Source organism: Bombina bombina, chromosome 11 (genome assembly GCF_027579735.1).
Source record: "Bombina bombina isolate aBomBom1 chromosome 11, aBomBom1.pri, whole genome shotgun sequence".
NCBI classification, from domain to species: Eukaryota; Metazoa; Chordata; class Amphibia; order Anura; family Bombinatoridae; genus Bombina; species Bombina bombina.
In genome coordinates this window covers 62529425-62548664 of record NC_069509.1, presented here as the reverse complement: position 1 = coordinate 62548664, position 19240 = coordinate 62529425, and the positions used below count along the sequence as shown (strand labels likewise).

At 37.3% G+C, this 19240-nt stretch overlaps 2 protein-coding genes across 6 annotated transcripts in view; one reads left to right on the top strand and one right to left on the bottom strand.

Moving 5' to 3' along the window:
• Positions 1-8140, bottom strand: part of ERCC1 (ERCC excision repair 1, endonuclease non-catalytic subunit) — a 39672-nt gene extending 31532 nt beyond the window's left edge. For both annotated transcript variants that reach the window (XM_053695087.1, XM_053695088.1), the window contains exons 1-3: positions 8074-8140; positions 3649-3774; positions 2536-2763 (exon numbers count right to left, since the gene is read on the bottom strand). In XM_053695087.1, the coding sequence (XP_053551062.1) occupies positions 2536-2763; positions 3649-3735 (315 nt within the window). In that variant the 5' untranslated portion in view covers positions 3736-3774; positions 8074-8140. The remainder of the gene's footprint in view (positions 1-2535; positions 2764-3648; positions 3775-8073) is intronic.
• Positions 1-19240, top strand: part of LOC128642344 (hydroxyacylglutathione hydrolase, mitochondrial) — a 111547-nt gene extending 92307 nt beyond the window's left edge. Inside the window, exons 1-2 of one of the 4 annotated variants that reach the window (XM_053695086.1) lie at positions 8292-8300; positions 17714-19240. In XM_053695086.1, coding sequence (XP_053551061.1) covers positions 17758-18420 — 663 coding nt within the window. In that variant the 5' untranslated portion in view covers positions 8292-8300; positions 17714-17757 and the 3' untranslated portion in view covers positions 18421-19240. The other 3 variants (XM_053695085.1, XM_053695082.1, XM_053695081.1) reach the window with 3 other exon arrangements.

Sequence of the window (19240 nt, the reverse complement as noted above, 5' to 3'; positions counted from 1 at the left end):
AAAACTTTGGGGTATATTGCATAACATGGGGTGCAAAGTGGGCGGAGTTTCCGCAAATATAATGCGCTATATCTCCGAAACCAAAACAGCACAAATGTTCGTTTTTGCAGCACAAATCAGCACAAACGCAGCACAAACAAATGGTATATTTGTTTTTAAAATCGAATAACATGTGGTGCAAAGTGGGCGGGGTTCATAAAAAATAATGCGCTATATCTCCGAAACCAAACCGGCACAAACGTTCGTTTTTGCGGCACAAACCAGCACAAATGCAGCACAAACAAATGGTATATTTGTTTTTAAAATTGCATAACATGGGGTGCAAAGTGGGCGGAGTTTCAGCAAATATAATGCGCTATATCTCCGAAACCAAACTGGCACAAATGTTCATTTTTGCGGCACAAACCAGCACAAACGCAGCACAAACAAATGGTATATTTGTTTTTAAAATTGCATAACATGGGGTGCAAAGTGGGCGGAGTTTCAGCAAATATAATGTGCTATATCTCGGAAACCAAACCGGCACAAACGTTCGTTTTTGCGGCACAAACCAGCACAAACGCAGCACAAACAAATGGTATATTTGTTTTTAAAATTGCATAACATGGGGTGCAAAGTGGGCGGAGTTTCAGCAAATATAATGCGCTATATCTCGGAAACCAAACCGGCACAAACGTTCGTTTTTGCGGCACAAACCAGCACAAACGCAGCACAAACAAATGGTATATTTGTTTTTAAAATTGCATAACATGGGGTGCAAAGTGGGCGGAGTTTCAGCAAATATAATGCGCTATATCTCAGAAACCAAACTGGCACAAATGTTCATTTTTGCGGCACAAACCAGCACAAACAAATGGTATATTTGTTTTTAAAATTGCATAACATGGGGTGCAAAGTGGGCGGAGTTTCAGCAAATATAATGCGCTATATCTCCGAAACCAAACCGGCACAAACGTTCATTTTTGCGGCACAAACCAGCACAAACGCAGCACAAACAAATGGTATATTTGTTTTTAAAATTGCATAACATGGGGTGCAAAGTGGGCGGAGTTTCAGCAAATATAATGCGCTATATCTCCGAAACCAAACCGGCACAAACGTTCATTTTTGCGGCACAAACCAGCACAAACGCAGCACAAACAAATGGTATATTTGTTTTTAAAATTGCATAACATGGGGTGCAAAGTGGGCGGAGTTTCAGCAAATATAATGCGCTATATCTCAGAAACCAAACCGGCACAAATGTTCATTTTTGCGGCACAAACCAGCACAAACGCAGCACAAACAAATGGTATATTTGTTTTTAAAATTGCATAACATGGGGTGCAAAGTGGGTGGGGTTTCATAAAAAAATAATGTGCAATATCTCCTAAACCAAACCGGCACAAATGTTGGTTTTTGCGGCACAAATCAGCACAAACGAATGGTATATTTTAATTCAGTTTTTACAAACATGGGGTGCCAACTTCACATAGGTGAATATTCTATCTATTTAAGTAACATTTGAAAACCAGAAATAACATTCGGTTACCAAATTTTAATGGATTTTCATTCTTATCATCATTCGGTTGTCCAAAACGAATGTCCACAGGACTATACGTTTTACCAAACTAATTACAGCTTCAGCACATTCGCCCATCCCTAGTGCATATCCCATGTCACTGCAAAACTCAAAGCCCTTGATAATCACCAGCACTCACAAACACAGGTTTAAAACTGCACCCCGTTAATGATTAAAGGGACATGAAACCCTAAATTTGTATTTTATGATTGAGATATAACTTACACGTTTAAACAACTTTCCAATATACTTTTTTTTTTTTTTTTTATCAAATCTGCTTCGTTCTTTTGTGAAAGACAAAGGAATCCGGCCTCTTATCAAAAATAATAAAACTTCTTTATTGCTTCCTTGTCATGGGAAAAAGGACAATGTTTCAAGCCCTATGTCATGACTAAGGGCCCAACATAGGGCTTGAAACGTTGTCCTTTTTCCCATGGTGAGGAAGCAATAAAGACGTTTTAATATTTTTGATAAAAGGCTGAATTCCATTGTCTTTAATTGTGTATGCTGGGATTGGCAGTCCCTGGTGAATCTGTGCCCCAGGTGGATGGAGGCTGTCTCCATTGATAGCATTTAAATGCTTTGTTCTTCTGGTATCTATTGTTGATGAAGCAGCAAAGCACTACTGGGAGCTAAGCCAATGACAAGAGGTATATATGTACAGCCAGCAATCAGCAGCTAGCTCCCAGTAGGTATTCTAGGCATATTAAATAATAGAAGTACATTTGAAAGTTGTTTAAAATGGCATGCCTTATCTGAATCATAAAAGAAAAAAAAATGCTTTCATATCCCTTTAAGAAAATCACAAACACTTTATTCACAAGCATATATAAAAAATCCTTTACAACCACAAACCAAAAATCAATAATTAAATTATAGGGAGCCTATAGACATAAACTATATTTATCTGGTGTGCAGAAATGTTTCACAATGTAGATGCCCCCCTCAAGATAGAATTAACCCTTCGTTGTTACCTGCCGCGTGCTAACCACAATGCAGCTTCTCCCTCCAGTGGGCTTTGTCAGTACTGCAGGGGTTGGTCCTGTTGAGGAGTTTGCAGTTTCTCCTGGCCCCTCCTTTGTAATCGGAGCTTTTCGTTCAGCAACCTTGGTTTCCTGCTGAAAGATGTAGTCAGCATAACTGTCTCTAGTTGCCGCAGGGACTGACGATGCTGCCACTGAGCTCTGGAAAAGGGAACGCACCTATGTATAGAAAAAAGGAGAATACATTGAAGGACCACTCAATGCAGTATAATTGCATAATTAACAAGTGCATAATAAAAAGACAATGACTTAACACCTACTCTGAATCTAAAAAAAAAAAAAAGTAGATTTTGTTTCTGGCAAATTAATTTTTTCTCCTATTTTCCGGCCCCTTGTATCATGTGACAGACTTCAGCCAATCACAGACTAGTATACGTATACCCTGTGAGATTGTGCACATGCTCAGTAGGATCTTGTTCCCCAGAAAATGTAAATATAAAAAGACTGCAAAATTCGATAATGGAAGTAAATTGGAAAGTGTCTTAAAACTGCTGCTATTTCTAAATCATAAAAGTTTATTCTAACTTGAGTGTCCCTTTAAAGGCAGAACTTAATCCCATAATTTAGATCCTCAGAATAAGATACCTCTAACGTTATAGGAGTAAGCGTCCACAGCACATACGTTTTTCTGCTGTAGACATGGCCCGCCAAACTCCTCCCCCTCTTCCTTCGTCCCCTTCTCTTTAGAATTCAATGCTCGTTCGTGTTCTTGCTAATGCGCATTTCAATTTCTGTCTGCTCGCAATCAGAAATCTGAAGTGCTGCTGCGAATCGCCATGAATGCAGGTAATGAATCCCACCAAGGATTATATTCTAATTGACTGCTAAGTTTAAAAAGAAAGGTAATAAGTTAGGTTGGGTGGAGTTTGGCGGCCATGTCTACAGCAGAAAAACGTATGTGCTGTGGACGCTTACTCCTATAACGTTAGAGGTATCTTATTCTGAGGATCTAAATTATGGGATTAAGTTCTGCCGGTGTTGACTGTCCCTTTAAGATTGCATGCAAGTAAAATAGTTTTGGATCAAATAGACCAGTTCACTTACTGGGGCTTCCTCTGCCTCCTGAGAAGGGATAATGAATCGTTTGGGTTCAGCTGGAGCGGAACTCTGCTTCTCATTTTCCATTTCCATATTAATGAGCTAAAAATTCAAAATGCATCATTACTGGACCTAAAAACCAAATAAAAATAAAATTTAAAAGGGGGGAAAAAAGAACTTTGCCAAAAAAATGAACTAGTTCTCCATGACTGTTACTGAAACTACACCATATAATATTAAAAAATAAATATTATTTACACTTAAGTAGAGCTGCAACAACTAATCGTCATAATCGATAATAATCGATTATGAAAATAGTTGTCAACGAATCTCATAATCGATTAATCGGTTTGCAATTAGTTGGTCTGTGCACAACACCAGCTGCTTCACTCCAATGAACTCCTGCACATGGTATTGTGTTTTATGGTTTTGACCTTAGCCTAAAGGACGTCTACAGACGTCTACTTTTCACTTTTTCAGGACAGTATAAGTTTACAACTACCCCTGGCTTATGTGCAACCCAGATATAATAGGAGTCATCATTTGGATTGTTTATATTAAATCTGGTGATTTGGAACTATGCTTTTCATGATATAGTGCCAAGCTTGTTGTTTACACCTTGCCCCTAGATTGATAGGAGATATTTAAATTGATGTGCACTATTATCTGTTTTCACAATTATTAGCGTATTGCTTGCTATTGCTGATTATATATGTACTGTGTAAATAAATATGTAAGGCTTTGTCCTGTTATTGATATACAGTCCTTAGCACTTTTTGATTTTGTTTTTATTGGGGTTTTTTTAATATTTTTAATAAATTGTGATAATATGTACCAGATTCAACCTTTTATAAGTATATATTCGTTATTTTTAGAGCGCACTAGATATTTCCCCTAACCTTATAGCTGGTTATTTACCATTGCATATAGATATTCAAGATATTTTTATGTTAGAATGAAGTCAAGGGTTACTTTGAGAGGCCCCTTGCCAAGGTAGAAAACACTTAGCATTGGTGAAGAGCTAACAAAGATAAATATCCCACTTTGGTGAAATTGGCAAAACCCTACTTATACACCTCAACAGCATTTTCTCTGCTGCAGAGAACCAGCCTTAGCCAGAAGCATGTGGACATGATGAGATGTTTGCATTTCAATGCAAAGTTTCTGAAAGAGTGAATAACAGAATGTTATTAACAGTGATAGTCTAACTCTTTCTAGTTCTACCTCTTTTCAAACAGTTTGTAGTTTTGTTTTGTTTAATTATAAAACTCTGCTCTGCTGCATAAAAATTGAAGAAACAGTTGTGTTAATGTAAAGTTTTAGTCTGAAGTTTATATTTGTAACACTCATTATGTGGATTTTATTTAAAACTTAGAAAACTATTATTGATTCTGTTTTTTTATCCGATTAGTCGATTAATCGAAAAAATAATCGGCCGATTAATCGATTATGAAAATAATCGTTAGTTGCAGCCCTACACTTAAGGCAACATACATTTTGACAACACTGCAAATCCATTCAAATGATAACCTTTAAATTAATTGTATTCTTTTTTTTTCATAATCAATAAGAATCGCATGAGTTTTCGGGGGGGGGGGGGGGGGAATAACAAACATGAGGATTTACCATCACTAAAAATAAAGTGAACTTTAAGTGATCAAACGTGTAAAAAAGGGTGCTAAACTCACCCTTTCTGTGCCACTGCACAACGCTAAACTCAGCAGCTCCATTTGCACCTCTGAACCAATAGTCGTGCCTGTCAACTGGCAGTGTTCTGTATGCACACACGGCTATTGGTTTAGAGGTGCAAGCGACACCTCATTGGTAGAAGATCGATGTGCCGTGGGCGTCCGAAGATGAGGTTAGCGCTGTGCAAGAGCACACAAAGGGTGAGTTTAGCACCCTTTTTTACATGTTTGATCACTAAAGTCCACTTTATTCTTAAGGGACATTAAACCCACATTTTTTCTTTCATGATTCAGATAGAGCATGCAATTTTAAGCAACTTTCTAATTTATTCCTATTATCAATTTTTCTTCGTTCTCTGAATGTGATGCATAGGTGCCCGCCCATTTTTCGTTGAGAACCTGGGTTATGCTTGCTTATTGGTGGGTTAATGTAAACCTCCAATAAGCAAGCGCTATCCATGGTGCTGAACCTAAAAATGGGCTGGATGCTAAGATTTACATTCCTGCTTTTAAAATAAAGATAGCAAGAGAACGAAGAAAAATTGATAATAGGAGTAAATTAGAAAGATGCTTAAAATGTAATGCTATATCTGAATCACGAAAGAAAAAAAAATTGAGTTCAGTGTCCCTTTAGTGATGGTAAATCCTAGCGTTTGTTAAATACTTGGATTTACTATCACTTTAAACTAATTTCAAATGGTTTGTAAATACGATAATCATTTTTCCTATGATTTTGAAATGTATTTGTGCAACAAAATTACCTTCTATATCTTGCAATTCAACATCATTTTTTTTAAAAAACGAGATAGTCTATATTTGTTTAGTAAAAAGTTAAAAGTCTTTTTGCTCACTAAAGTTAAAAATAATAATCTTTTTAGTTTACTACAAAGTTAAAAATAAGTCGTCTTTTTTTGTTTCCTAAAAGTTACAAATAATAGTTTAAATCACGTTTTAAATTATGAAATTTATGCTCAAAATAAATAAATCTTAAAGGGACATGAAGCCTAAAAATTTTCTTTCACGATTCAGATAGAGACTACAATTTTAAACAACTTTATAATTTACTTCTATTATTCAATTTGCTTCCTTCTCTTGTTCTCATTTGGTGAAAGGAAAGCTCATGAGCAGCAAAGAACCTAGGTTCTAGCTGCTGATTGGTGGCTGTATGTGTGTGTATATATATATATATATATATATATATATATATATATATATATATATATATATATATATATATATATATATATATATATATATATATATATATATATATATATATATACACATACACACATACACACACACCGAATGTCATTGGCTCATCCATGTGTTCACTCAGCAACCAGTAGTGCATTGCTGCTCCTTCAACAAATGGTACCAAGAGAATGAAGAAAATTTGATATTAGAAGTAAACTGGAAAGTTGTTTAAAATTATATGTTCTACCTAAATCATGTCCCTTTAAATGTTAATTTAAGATTGCATGTGCCATTTGTCATAGATTAGAAAGGAGCCTGCTGTGTTCAGACAGATCAGCAAAGCATAATGTTTATTCCCTCGTAAATCCAACAATACCCATTGACAGATAAATGCTGAACAAACAGACCATCAACTAAAGATTACTGGCAGACCTATATTATAATATAAACTAAAACAGCAGGTGCAAAAAAAACAAAAAACAACAAAACAACTTCATGCCATACTTTTTAAAAAGCAAAAATGATAGGAGTGTGTGGCCGTCTGTGTGCCTTTGTGTTTGTGTGCCTGTTTGTATGTCTGTGTGCCAATGTGTATGTCTGTATGCCAGTGTGTCTGTGTGCATGCCAGTGTATATGTCTGTGTGCCAGTGTGTTTGTGTATCTGTGTGTATGTCTGCGTGCCAGTGTGTATGTCTGTGTGCCAGTGTTTGTGTGCATGTCTGTGTGCCAGTGTGTTTATGTCCATGTGTATGTCTGTATACCTGTGTGTATTTCTGTGTGCCAGTGTGTTTGTGTGCCTGTGTGTATGTCTGTGTGCCAGTGTGTTTGTTTTCCTGTGTGTATGTTGTCTGCCAGTATGTATGTCTGTTTGTGTGCCTTTATGTATTTCTGTGTGCCAGTGTTTTGTGCCTGTGTGTATGTCTGTGTGACAGTGTTCGTGGCTAAGAGTGGTTTTGTGTGCCTGTGTCAATTGTATGCTTGTGTGTGTATGTGTGAGTGTCTGTCTTTGTATGCCTGTGCGTGTTATGTTGAATGTTGTCTGTGTGCCTGTCTGTTTCTTTTTGTCTGTGTGTGTTGTATGTCTGTGTGCTTTTGTCTGTGTGTTGTATGTCTGTGTGCTTTTGTCTGTGTAAGTACTGTCTGTTGTATGTGTGTGTCTGTGTGTTGTATGTCTCTGTGTGCTTTTGTCTGTGTGTTGTATGTCTGTGTGCTTTTGTCTGTGTGAGACTGTGTCTGTGTGTTGTATGTCTGTGTGTTTGTGTCTTTTTATGCCTATGAGTGTCTGTTTCTTTGTATGCCTGTGTGAGTGTGTATATGTTACTTTGTGTGTCTGTGTAAAATAGGATAATGCATTGGTTACAAAACGTTAACCAAATGGGGGGAGACTTATAATAAATACACCAAGAAAACTATATTGAACGATCATATGAAAATCGGCTGCATAACAGAAGCAGGCATGAAAAAAGAACAGTCACAATAAGCTGAGCACGAGTATAACTTACATAAAACTGTGCTTATTATTATCAGTTTTTGTGCCTTTTCTTACCTCCGTTTCTGCAGAAGAACCAAGCTGTGTTCATGTTTACCATTGGCTGACCCCTGTCCGGTACACGCTGCTGCTGGGAATTGTAGTTATATATACTAACACATTGGTGAGAATAAAACCAACTGCTAGCAAAATTGAACTACAATTCCCAGCATGCAATGGCGAAGCAGTCATGAGCAAGGCTGTGCTATAATTTAAAGTGATAGAAGGAAGGACGAGAAAAGCAGGTCAGTTCTTCAATAGAATGAAAGTTTTTAGTATGGTGCCTTTTTCTTATTGCTGCACTGACACTTTCACAAATCCAGTATGGCAGCGACATCAGTTAGAGGAGAGGGATGAATTAATTGTATGTTCTTTATTGGACAGATGTCATTCAGGTATTTAGTGAAGTGAGGGTTCGAATGGTGAGAAGTGCTTGTGTAGTAAGATTATTTGTGACACTATAGGAAATATATGTAAATGAGAACTGTGTTTAAAATGTTCCTATCATTTATATGAAAAAGCAGCATTTAAACTTGCTGTAAATATTTTTGCTTGAAGTAAAAGCTTTTTAAAGGGAGTTTAAAGGGATGTTATAAATGCATGATATATAATGATATCACCAAGTAGGCACTGAATTGACCAAGATCTGCACACTAAATCAATGTTTTATAAGCACTTACATTTTCAATTTGTTAGCAACATGTTTTGGTTTTGCACTCCAGGGACATACTTCTTGAAAAATGTAATGGGTGTTCATTTATTTTGCTATGGCTGATTAAGGGCAGATAAAATTAGCTCCTACACTGGGCAAGCTATTGCATAGAATGTTGCAGAGTCTTGGTTCTGGATACTCCAGGATACTCTCCACCCTCACTGCCAGAAAAAGAAAGCTCCCGTAAATGTTTTGTTGGAGCGATACTTCTGCAAGCATGACAGGCAAATGGTTTATTCATGGTAGGAACATGCATTTAAAAAAAACTATTTTTAAATGCTCTGTATTAGTTATAAAATGAACATTTAAGATTTAAAAGAAAGTTGACTGTACTGTCCAGTTAATAACTAACCAGCGGACGTGAATTCCTTAGAATCCAAAGTTCAAATGAATTATCTTTTATGTAACAGAAGTGCAACCAGCTCACCTTTTATTTATATATATATATTTTTTACCAAAATCTGTCCCCTAATATTAGTTACGGGAATTTATTAACAGCTACATTTTTCCCATATAGCCTAAACATTAAATATCAAAATTAGGGAAAAAAATAATTAGAATTTCATTGGACTATGTCACATACCAGTCTTGGGTGGGAGGCAGGGCATTTTCCTTTAAACTATAAGTCATAAACGATGCAAGAATTATATTCCACTAGGTTTACTGGTTATTTTAGTTTGATTCAGTCATGGAAAGACAGAACTGTATTATACCTTTGTCCTCTGCTAACATTGCTTCATACGGCCTCTTTGAGAACGGTAAGATAAGCAGCTGGTGATTTCACTGTAGATTTTTTTTTTTAAATATGCAGGAGAAGGTTATTATTATTATCAGTTATTTGTAGAGTGCCAACAGATTCCACAGCGCTACAAACATAGGCGGTATACAAGATAACATTTATAGGGATCAAACGGGTAGAGGGCCCTGCCAAAAGTCGCACTGTTGTAGTCAGCTCTTAAGAAGGTGATCTGCAAACAGCTGGGCTCTTAGGCTTACATGCTAAGGGGGTTCAAGGGGATAGCAATGGAGGAGGGAAACTGGTATAAAGAAGGTTAGTGTAGGTTGTAGCCATCCATGAACAGTAGAGTCTTTAGGGAGCGCTTGAAGCTTTCAATACTAGGGGAGAGTCTTGTGGAGCGAGGCAGAGAGTTCCCCAAGATGGGAGCCAGTCTGGAGAAGTTACAAAGCCCATTGTTATAACGTATTAGCTGCTTTATCATATATATATATATATATATATATATATATATATATAATCAATCAACACTAACTGATTTTCCTTGGACAGTTACATCTTCCGTTGTCCTGCAGTATAATTGTCTCCGGAGTCCATCCCACATTGTAAAAATCTGTCCCAATGGGTGGGCTTGACGTGGATGTCTGTTTGGGAATCAGACATGAGGTCTTTGTTGGGTTTATGTACTTTACTTGAATATTGTGGCATCTGAGTCTACTGCACTTTACATTACATCAGCAGAATACTAAATATGGTGAATTGGCATCTTTGAATCTCCAGTACTTTACATATTAGATTAAATATTACAATATTTAATCATTTATGCATATTGTGTGTAATATACATTTGATATTTTGGGTGAAGCTGATTGGACAGAGCCATGAAAACTGTCCATGTGTGTGGTCAATATTCCTGTTACCTGCTTACTCGATCTACTGCAAAGTGACCCAGGAAATCTTCAGTTGTTGGCAACTATGTTGTAATGTGTAGCTTGATAAAGGGAAAATGGGGTATTCAAATTTAACACCATTCCATTTTGTAAAAATACCTGGTTATTGTTTTTTTTTTTTTTTGTAAGGGGCCTAGCACCATATAAATTCCACTGATACTATATTTTGATAGGAATTGGCAAAGGTACTCCAGTCCATTAGAAAATACTTTTCAAACAACTTTTTCCATGCGTGGTAAAATTTTCTTTTTGTATGAGTCCTGACTAGAAAACCCAGCCTTTTCAAACATTAGATGCCCCCAACACCTCAGGAATGGCAAGCCAGAACTTGTGAGTTCTTAGACTTGGAGGAGTTAGGCTACATGAAGAGAAATAAGCTCCTCCAATTTCACCAATTCCTCTTTAACTAGGAGAAAACTATTGTGAACAATTTTACTATTTCCATGGTTGCATTAATCACTGTTTTCTGGAGCAAAAGGTCTGCTGTTTCAAGCGTATGCAGTTTTTATAGGAGATGTTTTGTATTTTTATGGGTTTTTTTTTAACCTTTTTTCTATTATAGCTTACTTAGGGCTAGCAATCAATTTATAAAGTTGTTGTACTTGAGACTTTAAAGACACTCCCTTAGTACTGTATGTCTATGACATTATTTCAACAACAACATTCCTAATTGGTTGAATAGCACACAAACAATAAAGGGTTTACTATCCTGGCTTAATCCATATAAACTTGATATGGGTTTTTCTGTATTGTTGTCACTGTGTACGCGTTCTGTGTTGCTTTGTGCTCTTTGTATTTTTCTTTTTTAAATAATGTTTTTTTGAAATAATAAAACGTCTGTGTGAACAGCATGCAGTGGTGTTTGGAGGTACTGTGCCGGTAAAGCCCTAGCCTATTTCTGCTGTAAGTTGTATGGATTGTACATTCATGAACAAAACGTATAATTGCAACAATCTTTCTATGCCCAACTCTAGGCTGGAGCCTAGACAGTTAGTTTGCCAGTTGTCTGACACTGAACTTAAAGTGAAGGTAAAGTTACCTAATTGATGATCCGGAATAACATTCTTTGTCCCAAATAAATAAGACTTTCATTCATCAACTTTTTCGAAATTTTCTGTAAATTAAGTTATAGCCGTAAGCAAACTATTTAATAAGCTTAGCCAATTCAACCCGTTTTTTTTTTCTTTATTTTTTCCTGGATCACGTTCTGAAACTATCCAATTGAAATTCTGGCCGTTAGGCGGCCGTCAAACTACGTCACAAGACTCCTTTTTAAAATGCGCATGCGCTATACTTTTAGTATCCAGATTGATAACAAAGCACGCTCCGGTTTAATGAATACCCGCATTACATTGTTGGATTTTAGAGTATCGCATGCGCAGTAGCTTGATCGCATGCGCAGTAGCTTGAGAATTAGCCGATTCGCGCATGCGCATTAGAGACGATCCTCGTGAACGCGCTTTAGAGATCCGTATAGAGCGGGTGGGACCGCTCTATACGTCACAGCAAATAAAATCAGGAAGTAGTGCTTGGGAGGAGTTTTCATGCAAACCGTAAGCAATTATATATAGATAAAAACTGTCAAAATATTTAAAGAATAGTAAAATAAAGTTAGCGATTAGCTTCTTCTACTATTAATTAATGCAGTAACGTCTTCAAAGTAATAAAAATTTACCGTCACTTTAACAGCCCAGTATTTACCTGTAAATGTCCAGCTTTTTAAAGTTCTGTGAAAGATGTGGCACTGTACTTGCCGTCACTTATTTTTGGTAATGGACATATTTACAAAGGATTGAGGCTTCATGTGCATAAAGGCTGTAATTAGCAAACCAGAGAAGAACAATAGGCAACTACCACTATCAGCAGTAAAAATCGAAGCTCTTTGTTACTGGCACACAAAGGGTAAAATGTAATTGTTAAAAGGAGTGAAATTACTGCCCTGTGTGCACATTACCAGCAGATGGGGTTAAAATCACTGCTTTGTTAGTTACTGGCAGCCAAGGGTATTAGATCACTGTTCTGAAAAATATATTAGAAAGACTAGGATGGAACCTGAGTTATTGGGATTGGCCATTGTGTGACTTCACCTACTAGCGGTCCAAGGGCATCTGCTGGTCGGCCAGTATATTTGTGGAGGGTAATTGGCAACTTTACTAGGTAGGGATAAGCTCCAGGCTGCACCCTATTCATGCAAATCATTTCTATGCTTAATCAGGTTCTCTGCCAATTTAAAGCTTGATAAACATGTTTTCATATACATATATATGCCCAAGCCTACAACACTTCACTTCTCCACTAATCACTAATAATAAATAATAGTGGTAAAGCACAGCTTGACTGATCTCAAGATTTAGGAAACTATTGACCTAAATTTCATTTCTAGCTCCTAATTTGTTATAGTTATAACTGTATGTAAACACCATTCATAGCTCTTAAAAAGCCTACGTCTGACTCCAGAATACTAGTCTTGCTCCTAAATTTGATACACATTGTCATCTACTGTAGTAAAAGTAATTAGCAAGTATTATATTGACTCTATGGGGCCGGTTTATCGAGCTCTGTTTCCGCGCAAGCCTTCAGGCTCGCCGGAAATAGAAGTTATGAAGCAGCGATCTAAAGACCTCTGCTCCATAACTTGTCCGCCTGCTCTGAGGCCGCAGACAGAAATCAACCCGATCGAATATGATCGGGTTGATTTACCCCCCGATTAGCCGCAAATCTGCAGGGGCGGCATTGCACTAGTTCACAAGAACTGCTGGTGCAATGATAAATACAGACAGCGTATGCTGTCGGCATTTATCGATGTGCAGCGGACATGATACACTACATCATATCACTATGATAAATCTACCCCTACATCACCATCATATATAAAAATGTAACTTTCTTTTATACCATTTATGAGTTTGAAGGCATAGTAAAGTCAAAATTAAACATTCATGATTTAGATTCAGCATGTAATTTAAAACAACTTTTCAGTTTATTTCTATTATTTTCCCTCGCGTTGTTCCCTTGGTGTCCTTTGTTGAAGAGTAAATCTAGGTGGGCTCATAGGAATTTAGGAGGGTGCACGTGTTTGCTTCTATGTATTTCATTGCTACAAACTGTGTTGCAAATACTGTGCTGCCATATACATGCACGCTCCTGGGCTCACCTAAGATTACTCTTTAACAAAGTATACCAAGAGAGCAAAATTGAAATAGAAGTACATTGATAAATTGTTTAAAATGCCCATGTTCTTTCCAATCCATCTATGTTTAATTTTGCTTTACTGTCCCTTTAAAATGTTAATGCCGTTTTCCAGATATTTGTTGAATGGCCACCTGAGGGCAGTATTAGTCTGACTAATCATATTGGTTAAAGTGTGTTTGCTCTTTTGTTGTATTGCTTAGGTGTAGAAAATAATACATGAATACTTGAATGAATACTACATAAAGGTCCAATTGTGATGGCAGAAATACTGAGCACTATATAATAACTAAATAAAAAAAACACTGTTAAGATGTTTAAAACCCTTGTGATATTGTAGTTATAATAAACTCTAAAAACGTCCACTTCTTTAAAGGGGCAGTAGCGTAAATTTATAAAAAAAAGAACTATATGCTTAGTATATAAATATCAGAAATAACAAGCTTCATTGCAAAAGATCTGTATAAAAAAATAAATGTTTTAAAATGTGTCATTTTGTTAACACATTTGCATTGTTTTGCAGTCCAGGGATATACCACTTTTAAAGCCTGTTTATTTTATCTCCTGTGTTGTGTCCTATTATAGATAGACATTAGACATGTGCATTCATTTCGTTATAAATGCACATTTGTTAATGAAAAACAGATATTTGTCTTGTTTCCACAAAACGAATATCTGAACAAATGCAGCACGAAAATTAAAGCAAACTAATAATGTCGAATTCGTTAGAATTCATTTGTTTCCTTTAATTAGTTAAAATACTTACCTTTAACGCTCTGGAGAGCTGCGCTAATCCTTTCCTCTTCCTCACAGAGCACCAGCCTCACTAATAGGGGGCTTAGCGCAGCAGCTCACAGGGCCCCTGCAATAAAGTAGAAGGTCCTTTAGTGCAGCCCCTGTGACCCGTTGCGCTAAGCCTTCTATTAGAGCGAGACTGGGGCAATGTGAAGAAAGATCCAGAGGTAAGTATTTTACCCTGTAGGTGACATTTCACCTATAGAAAAGGAACATTTACATTAGTTTAACAAAAACGAATGTAAATGTTCCATTACTGGTCGGTATCCATTTTGTTTAAAACAAGGAGATTACCAAATAGCACAGGCAACGAATATTCAAAAACTTTTTTTGAATATTTATAACAAAAGATTCTTCCGAACCTAATTTTTTGCTGTGCACATCTCTAATAGATATAAATGAGTTCCTAGGCAGATCAAGCAGTCACTGTGTAGCATATTGCAGGAAATAGATTACAAGAAGAGCAGGCAAAATAAATAATGAAAGTGTGTCTAAGTGGGGGTAGACCTAGCGCTAATGGGTGCCCCTACTGCTCTTTTCAATGGGTCTCCTAGTAGACCTAGTTAGCCTCAGCCTTAGGTGCTCACTTCAATTTATACACAACAAATAATGAAAGTGTGTTGCAATTATTTTTTTACTACTCATAATTAGTTTTATGGAAATTCATTTTGAGTTTAAAGACCCTTTTTACCCCTTAATGACTGTCGTACTCAGTGGCAAAGCTGCAATAGTAATGCATACTTCACTTCTGGAGGCATGTAGATATAGCGCAGTCTTGCCAACATCAGCAAGACTTGCACTGCAAGCAAGGCCCAATAAGAGGCAGCCATTTGAAACTGGCCAGAAACACTATTCATTTTAAAATAACTTTTTTACTATTCCTGCTGCATGATATAGAAAGGGTGCAGGAGTCTATTTGCAGCTTAACCCCTTAACGACTGAGGACGTGCAGGGTACGTCCTCAGAAAAAAGGCAGTTAATGCCTGAGAACGTACCCTGCACGTCCTCAGTGTGGAAAGCAGCTGGAAGCGATCCTGCTCGCTTCCAGCTGCTTTCCGGTTATTGCAGTGATGCCTCGATATCGAGGCATCCTGCAATAACATTTTTAAGCCATCCGGTGCAGAGAGAGCCACTCTGTGGCCCTCTCTGCACCGGAGATCGGTTGCTCCCTGTGTTGGTGGGTGGGAGCCGGACCGGGAGGCGGGTGGCGGCCATCGATGGCCCTGTGGAAGTGAAGGGGGGCGGGATCGTGGGCGGGGGTGGCTGGGGGCGCGCACGGGCGCGCGCGCGTGCACGGGAAGGTGGGGGCGGGCGCGTGCACGGGGAGGGAGCGGGTGGGAACCGCTACACTGCCCAAAATTATGTCAATAAAAAAGATAAAAAAATCGAAAATGAAAATAATCAGCAAGGTGGTGGGGGTTTGTCTGTGGGGGGTGGGGGGAAGCTACACTACAGAAAAAAAAAAACAAAGAAAAAAAAAACACTTTTTATTGTAAACTGGGTACTGGCAGACAGCTGCCAGTACCCAAGATGGCCCCCAATAAGGCAGAGGGGAGGGTTAGAGAGCGGTTTTGGGGGGGATCAGGGAGGTTGGGGGCTAAGGGGGAGATCCTACACAGTAGCATATGTAAATATGCTAAAAAAAATTTCATTTTTTTTTTTAAAACCCTTTTATTTTAGTACTGGCAGACTTTCTGCCAGTACTTAAGATGGCGGGGACAATTGTGGGGTGGGGGCGGGAAGGGAGCTGTTTGGGAGGGATCAGGGGGTGGGATGTGTCAGATGGGAGGCTGATCTCTACACTAAAGCTAAAATTAACCCTGCAAGCTCACTACAAACTCCCTAATTAACCCTTTCACTGCTAGCCATAATACACGTGTGAGGCGCAACAGGATTTAGTGGCCTTCTAATTACCAGAAAGCAACGCCAAAGTCATATATGTCTGCTATTTCTGAACAAAGGGGATCCCAGACAAGCATTTACAACCATTTGTGCCATAATTGCACAAGCTGTTTGTAAATGATTTCAGTGAGAAACCTAAAATTGTGAAAAATTTTACGTTTTTTTTAATTTGATCGCATTTGGCGGTGAAATGGTGGCATGAAATATACCAAAATGTGCCTAGATCAATACTTGGGGTTGTCTACTACACTACACTAAAGCTAAAATTAACCCTACAAGCTCCCTAAAAGCTCCCTAATTAACCCCTTAACTGCTGGGCATGATACACTTGTGGTGCGCAGTGGCATTTAGCGGCCTTCTAATTACCAAAAAGCAACGCCAAAGCCATATATGTGTGCTATTTCTGAACAAAGGGGATCCCAGAGAAGAATTTACAACCATTTATGCCATAATTGCACAAGTTGTTTGTAAATAATTTCAGTGAGAAACCTAAAGTTTGTGAAAAAATTTGTGAAAAAGTGAACAATTTTTTGTATTTGATCGCATTTGGCGGTGAAATGGTGGCATGAAATATACCAAAATTGGCCTAGATCAATACTTTGGGATGTCTACTAAAAAAAAATATATAAATGTCAAGGGATATTCAGGTATTCCTGAAAGATATCAGTGTTCTAATGTAACTAGCGCTAATTTTGGAAAAAAATGGTTTGGAAATAGCAAAGTGCTACTTGTATTTATGGCCCTATAACTTGCAAAAAAAGCAAAGAACATGTAAACATTGGGTATTTCTAAACTCAGGACAAAATTTAGAAACTATTTAGCATGGGTGTTTTTTGGTGGTTTTAGATATGTAACAGATTTTGGGGGTCAAAGTTAGAAAAAGTGTGTTTTTTTCCATTTTTCCTCATATTTTATCATTTTTTTTATAGTAAATTATAAGATATGATGAAAATAATGGTATCTTTAGAAAGTTCATTTAATGGCGAGAAAAACAGTATATAATATGTGTGGGTACAGTAAATGAGTAAGAAGAAAATTACAGCTAAACACAAACACCGCAAAAATGTAAAAATAGCCTTGGTCCCAAACGGACAGAAAATGGAAAAGTGCTCTGGTCACTAAGGGGTTAATCTAAGGTAAGACTTTAAGATGACTAAGGTGTAGACTGTCCCTTTAACTGGTGTAAACAATTGGAATCTTTTCCTGTCGATATGTAACCTCATGTATGATAGTCGTGTTAACAGCCTCAAAAATGTTATGCTAATTAAAACATTCAAGATTATATTACATTGTCCATATAGAAGTCAAAATCATCACTATATATAACCTCAAAATGCTAAAAAATATATATTTATTTTCTATTTTATTTTTTTAGAACTCAAGTTATCCGGAATAGCTGAGACAAATAATCATCGAACAATGTCTTCATCTAAAAATCTAAGCAGGTTTTGGGAATGGGGTAGGAAAATAATCTGTGTTGGAAGAAACTACGCAGAACATGCTAAAGAACTAAAAAACGCAGTGCCAACAGAGCCTGTCTTGTTTCTGAAACCGCCGTCTGCCTATGTGAGGGAAGGGTCCCCAGTCCTGGTGCCTTATTATAGCAATAATTTGCATCATGAAGTCGAGCTTGGAGTTGTAATCGGCAAACCAGGAAAAGATATAGCAGAGTCATCTGCAATGGAACATGTGGAAGGCTATGCTTTGTGCCTAGATATGACCGCTAGAGATACACAGGACCAGTGTAAGAAGAAAGGCCTTCCCTGGACTCTGGCAAAAGCATTTGACACTTCTTGCCCAGTTAGTGACCTTATACCAAAAGAACGGATACAAGACCCACATAATGTAAATATATGGCTAAAAGTAAATGATTCTCTCCGACAAGAAGGCAACACTTCATCAATGATCTTCTCCGTCCCGTTTTTAATTAGCTACATCAGCAAAATAATAACCTTGGAAGAAGGGGATCTCATTTTGACGGGCACACCAAAAGGAGTGGCTGCTGTGCAGGAAAATGATGTAATGTTGGCTGGGATAGATGATGTCATCAGCATGAAATTTAAGGTTAAAAGACAATCTTAATAGAATGAACATGACCGAAGAAGTTCAGGGAAACAATCCAGTTAATGTTTAATCATATCTGATATATATATAACACTATCTGTGTCTCCATCCTGCCATCTATTTTTTGGTCTCTGCATTTTTATCGCTTGTTTATTGGCATAACGTTTTTATTATCGTTTCAGTGAAAATGTTCCTTTTTTTTTTTTTTCATTATAATTTTTTATTATAATTCAACACAATTGTACATTTTTATGCATTTTCCAAGAAAAAGAAAAAGAGAAGAAGGAAATATATGTAAGCAATAAGAAAAAAGAAATCAAGACATCCATGAAAAGTCCACATGGTAATATTCTTGTCAATAAAATTTGAATCAAGCATTCCTTCATCTCTAGTATTTCCCTGTTGAATTATATTTTATATACTTCTCTGAACAATGCTAAACAGAACCAAACAGAAACAAAACAAAACAAAACAAGCAACAAAAGAGAAGAAAAAAAAAAAAAAGAGAAAAGAGAAGGTTCCCCTCTCATCCGTCCCCCCCCCCAGCTCCCCAACATCATGTCCAATTACCAGAATCCCAATAATACCAGCTTTGTCTTGTGTTCAGGTCTGGGCGCTAACATCTAAGAAATGTTTATTGGCAATAGCAAGCTCCATGGACACTGATCCCCGAAAGGGGGAAATCAGTTGTAATTGTATTTCCTTCGGGAAGCTGGCAATTACATTCCGCCATTTTAGTATAAAACGATTGACTTGTGTTTCTGAATTTATAGATGTGTCCATTTGCTCCATAATCAGTATATTTTTCAGTTTTTGAATAAATTCTGTTAAAGTTGGG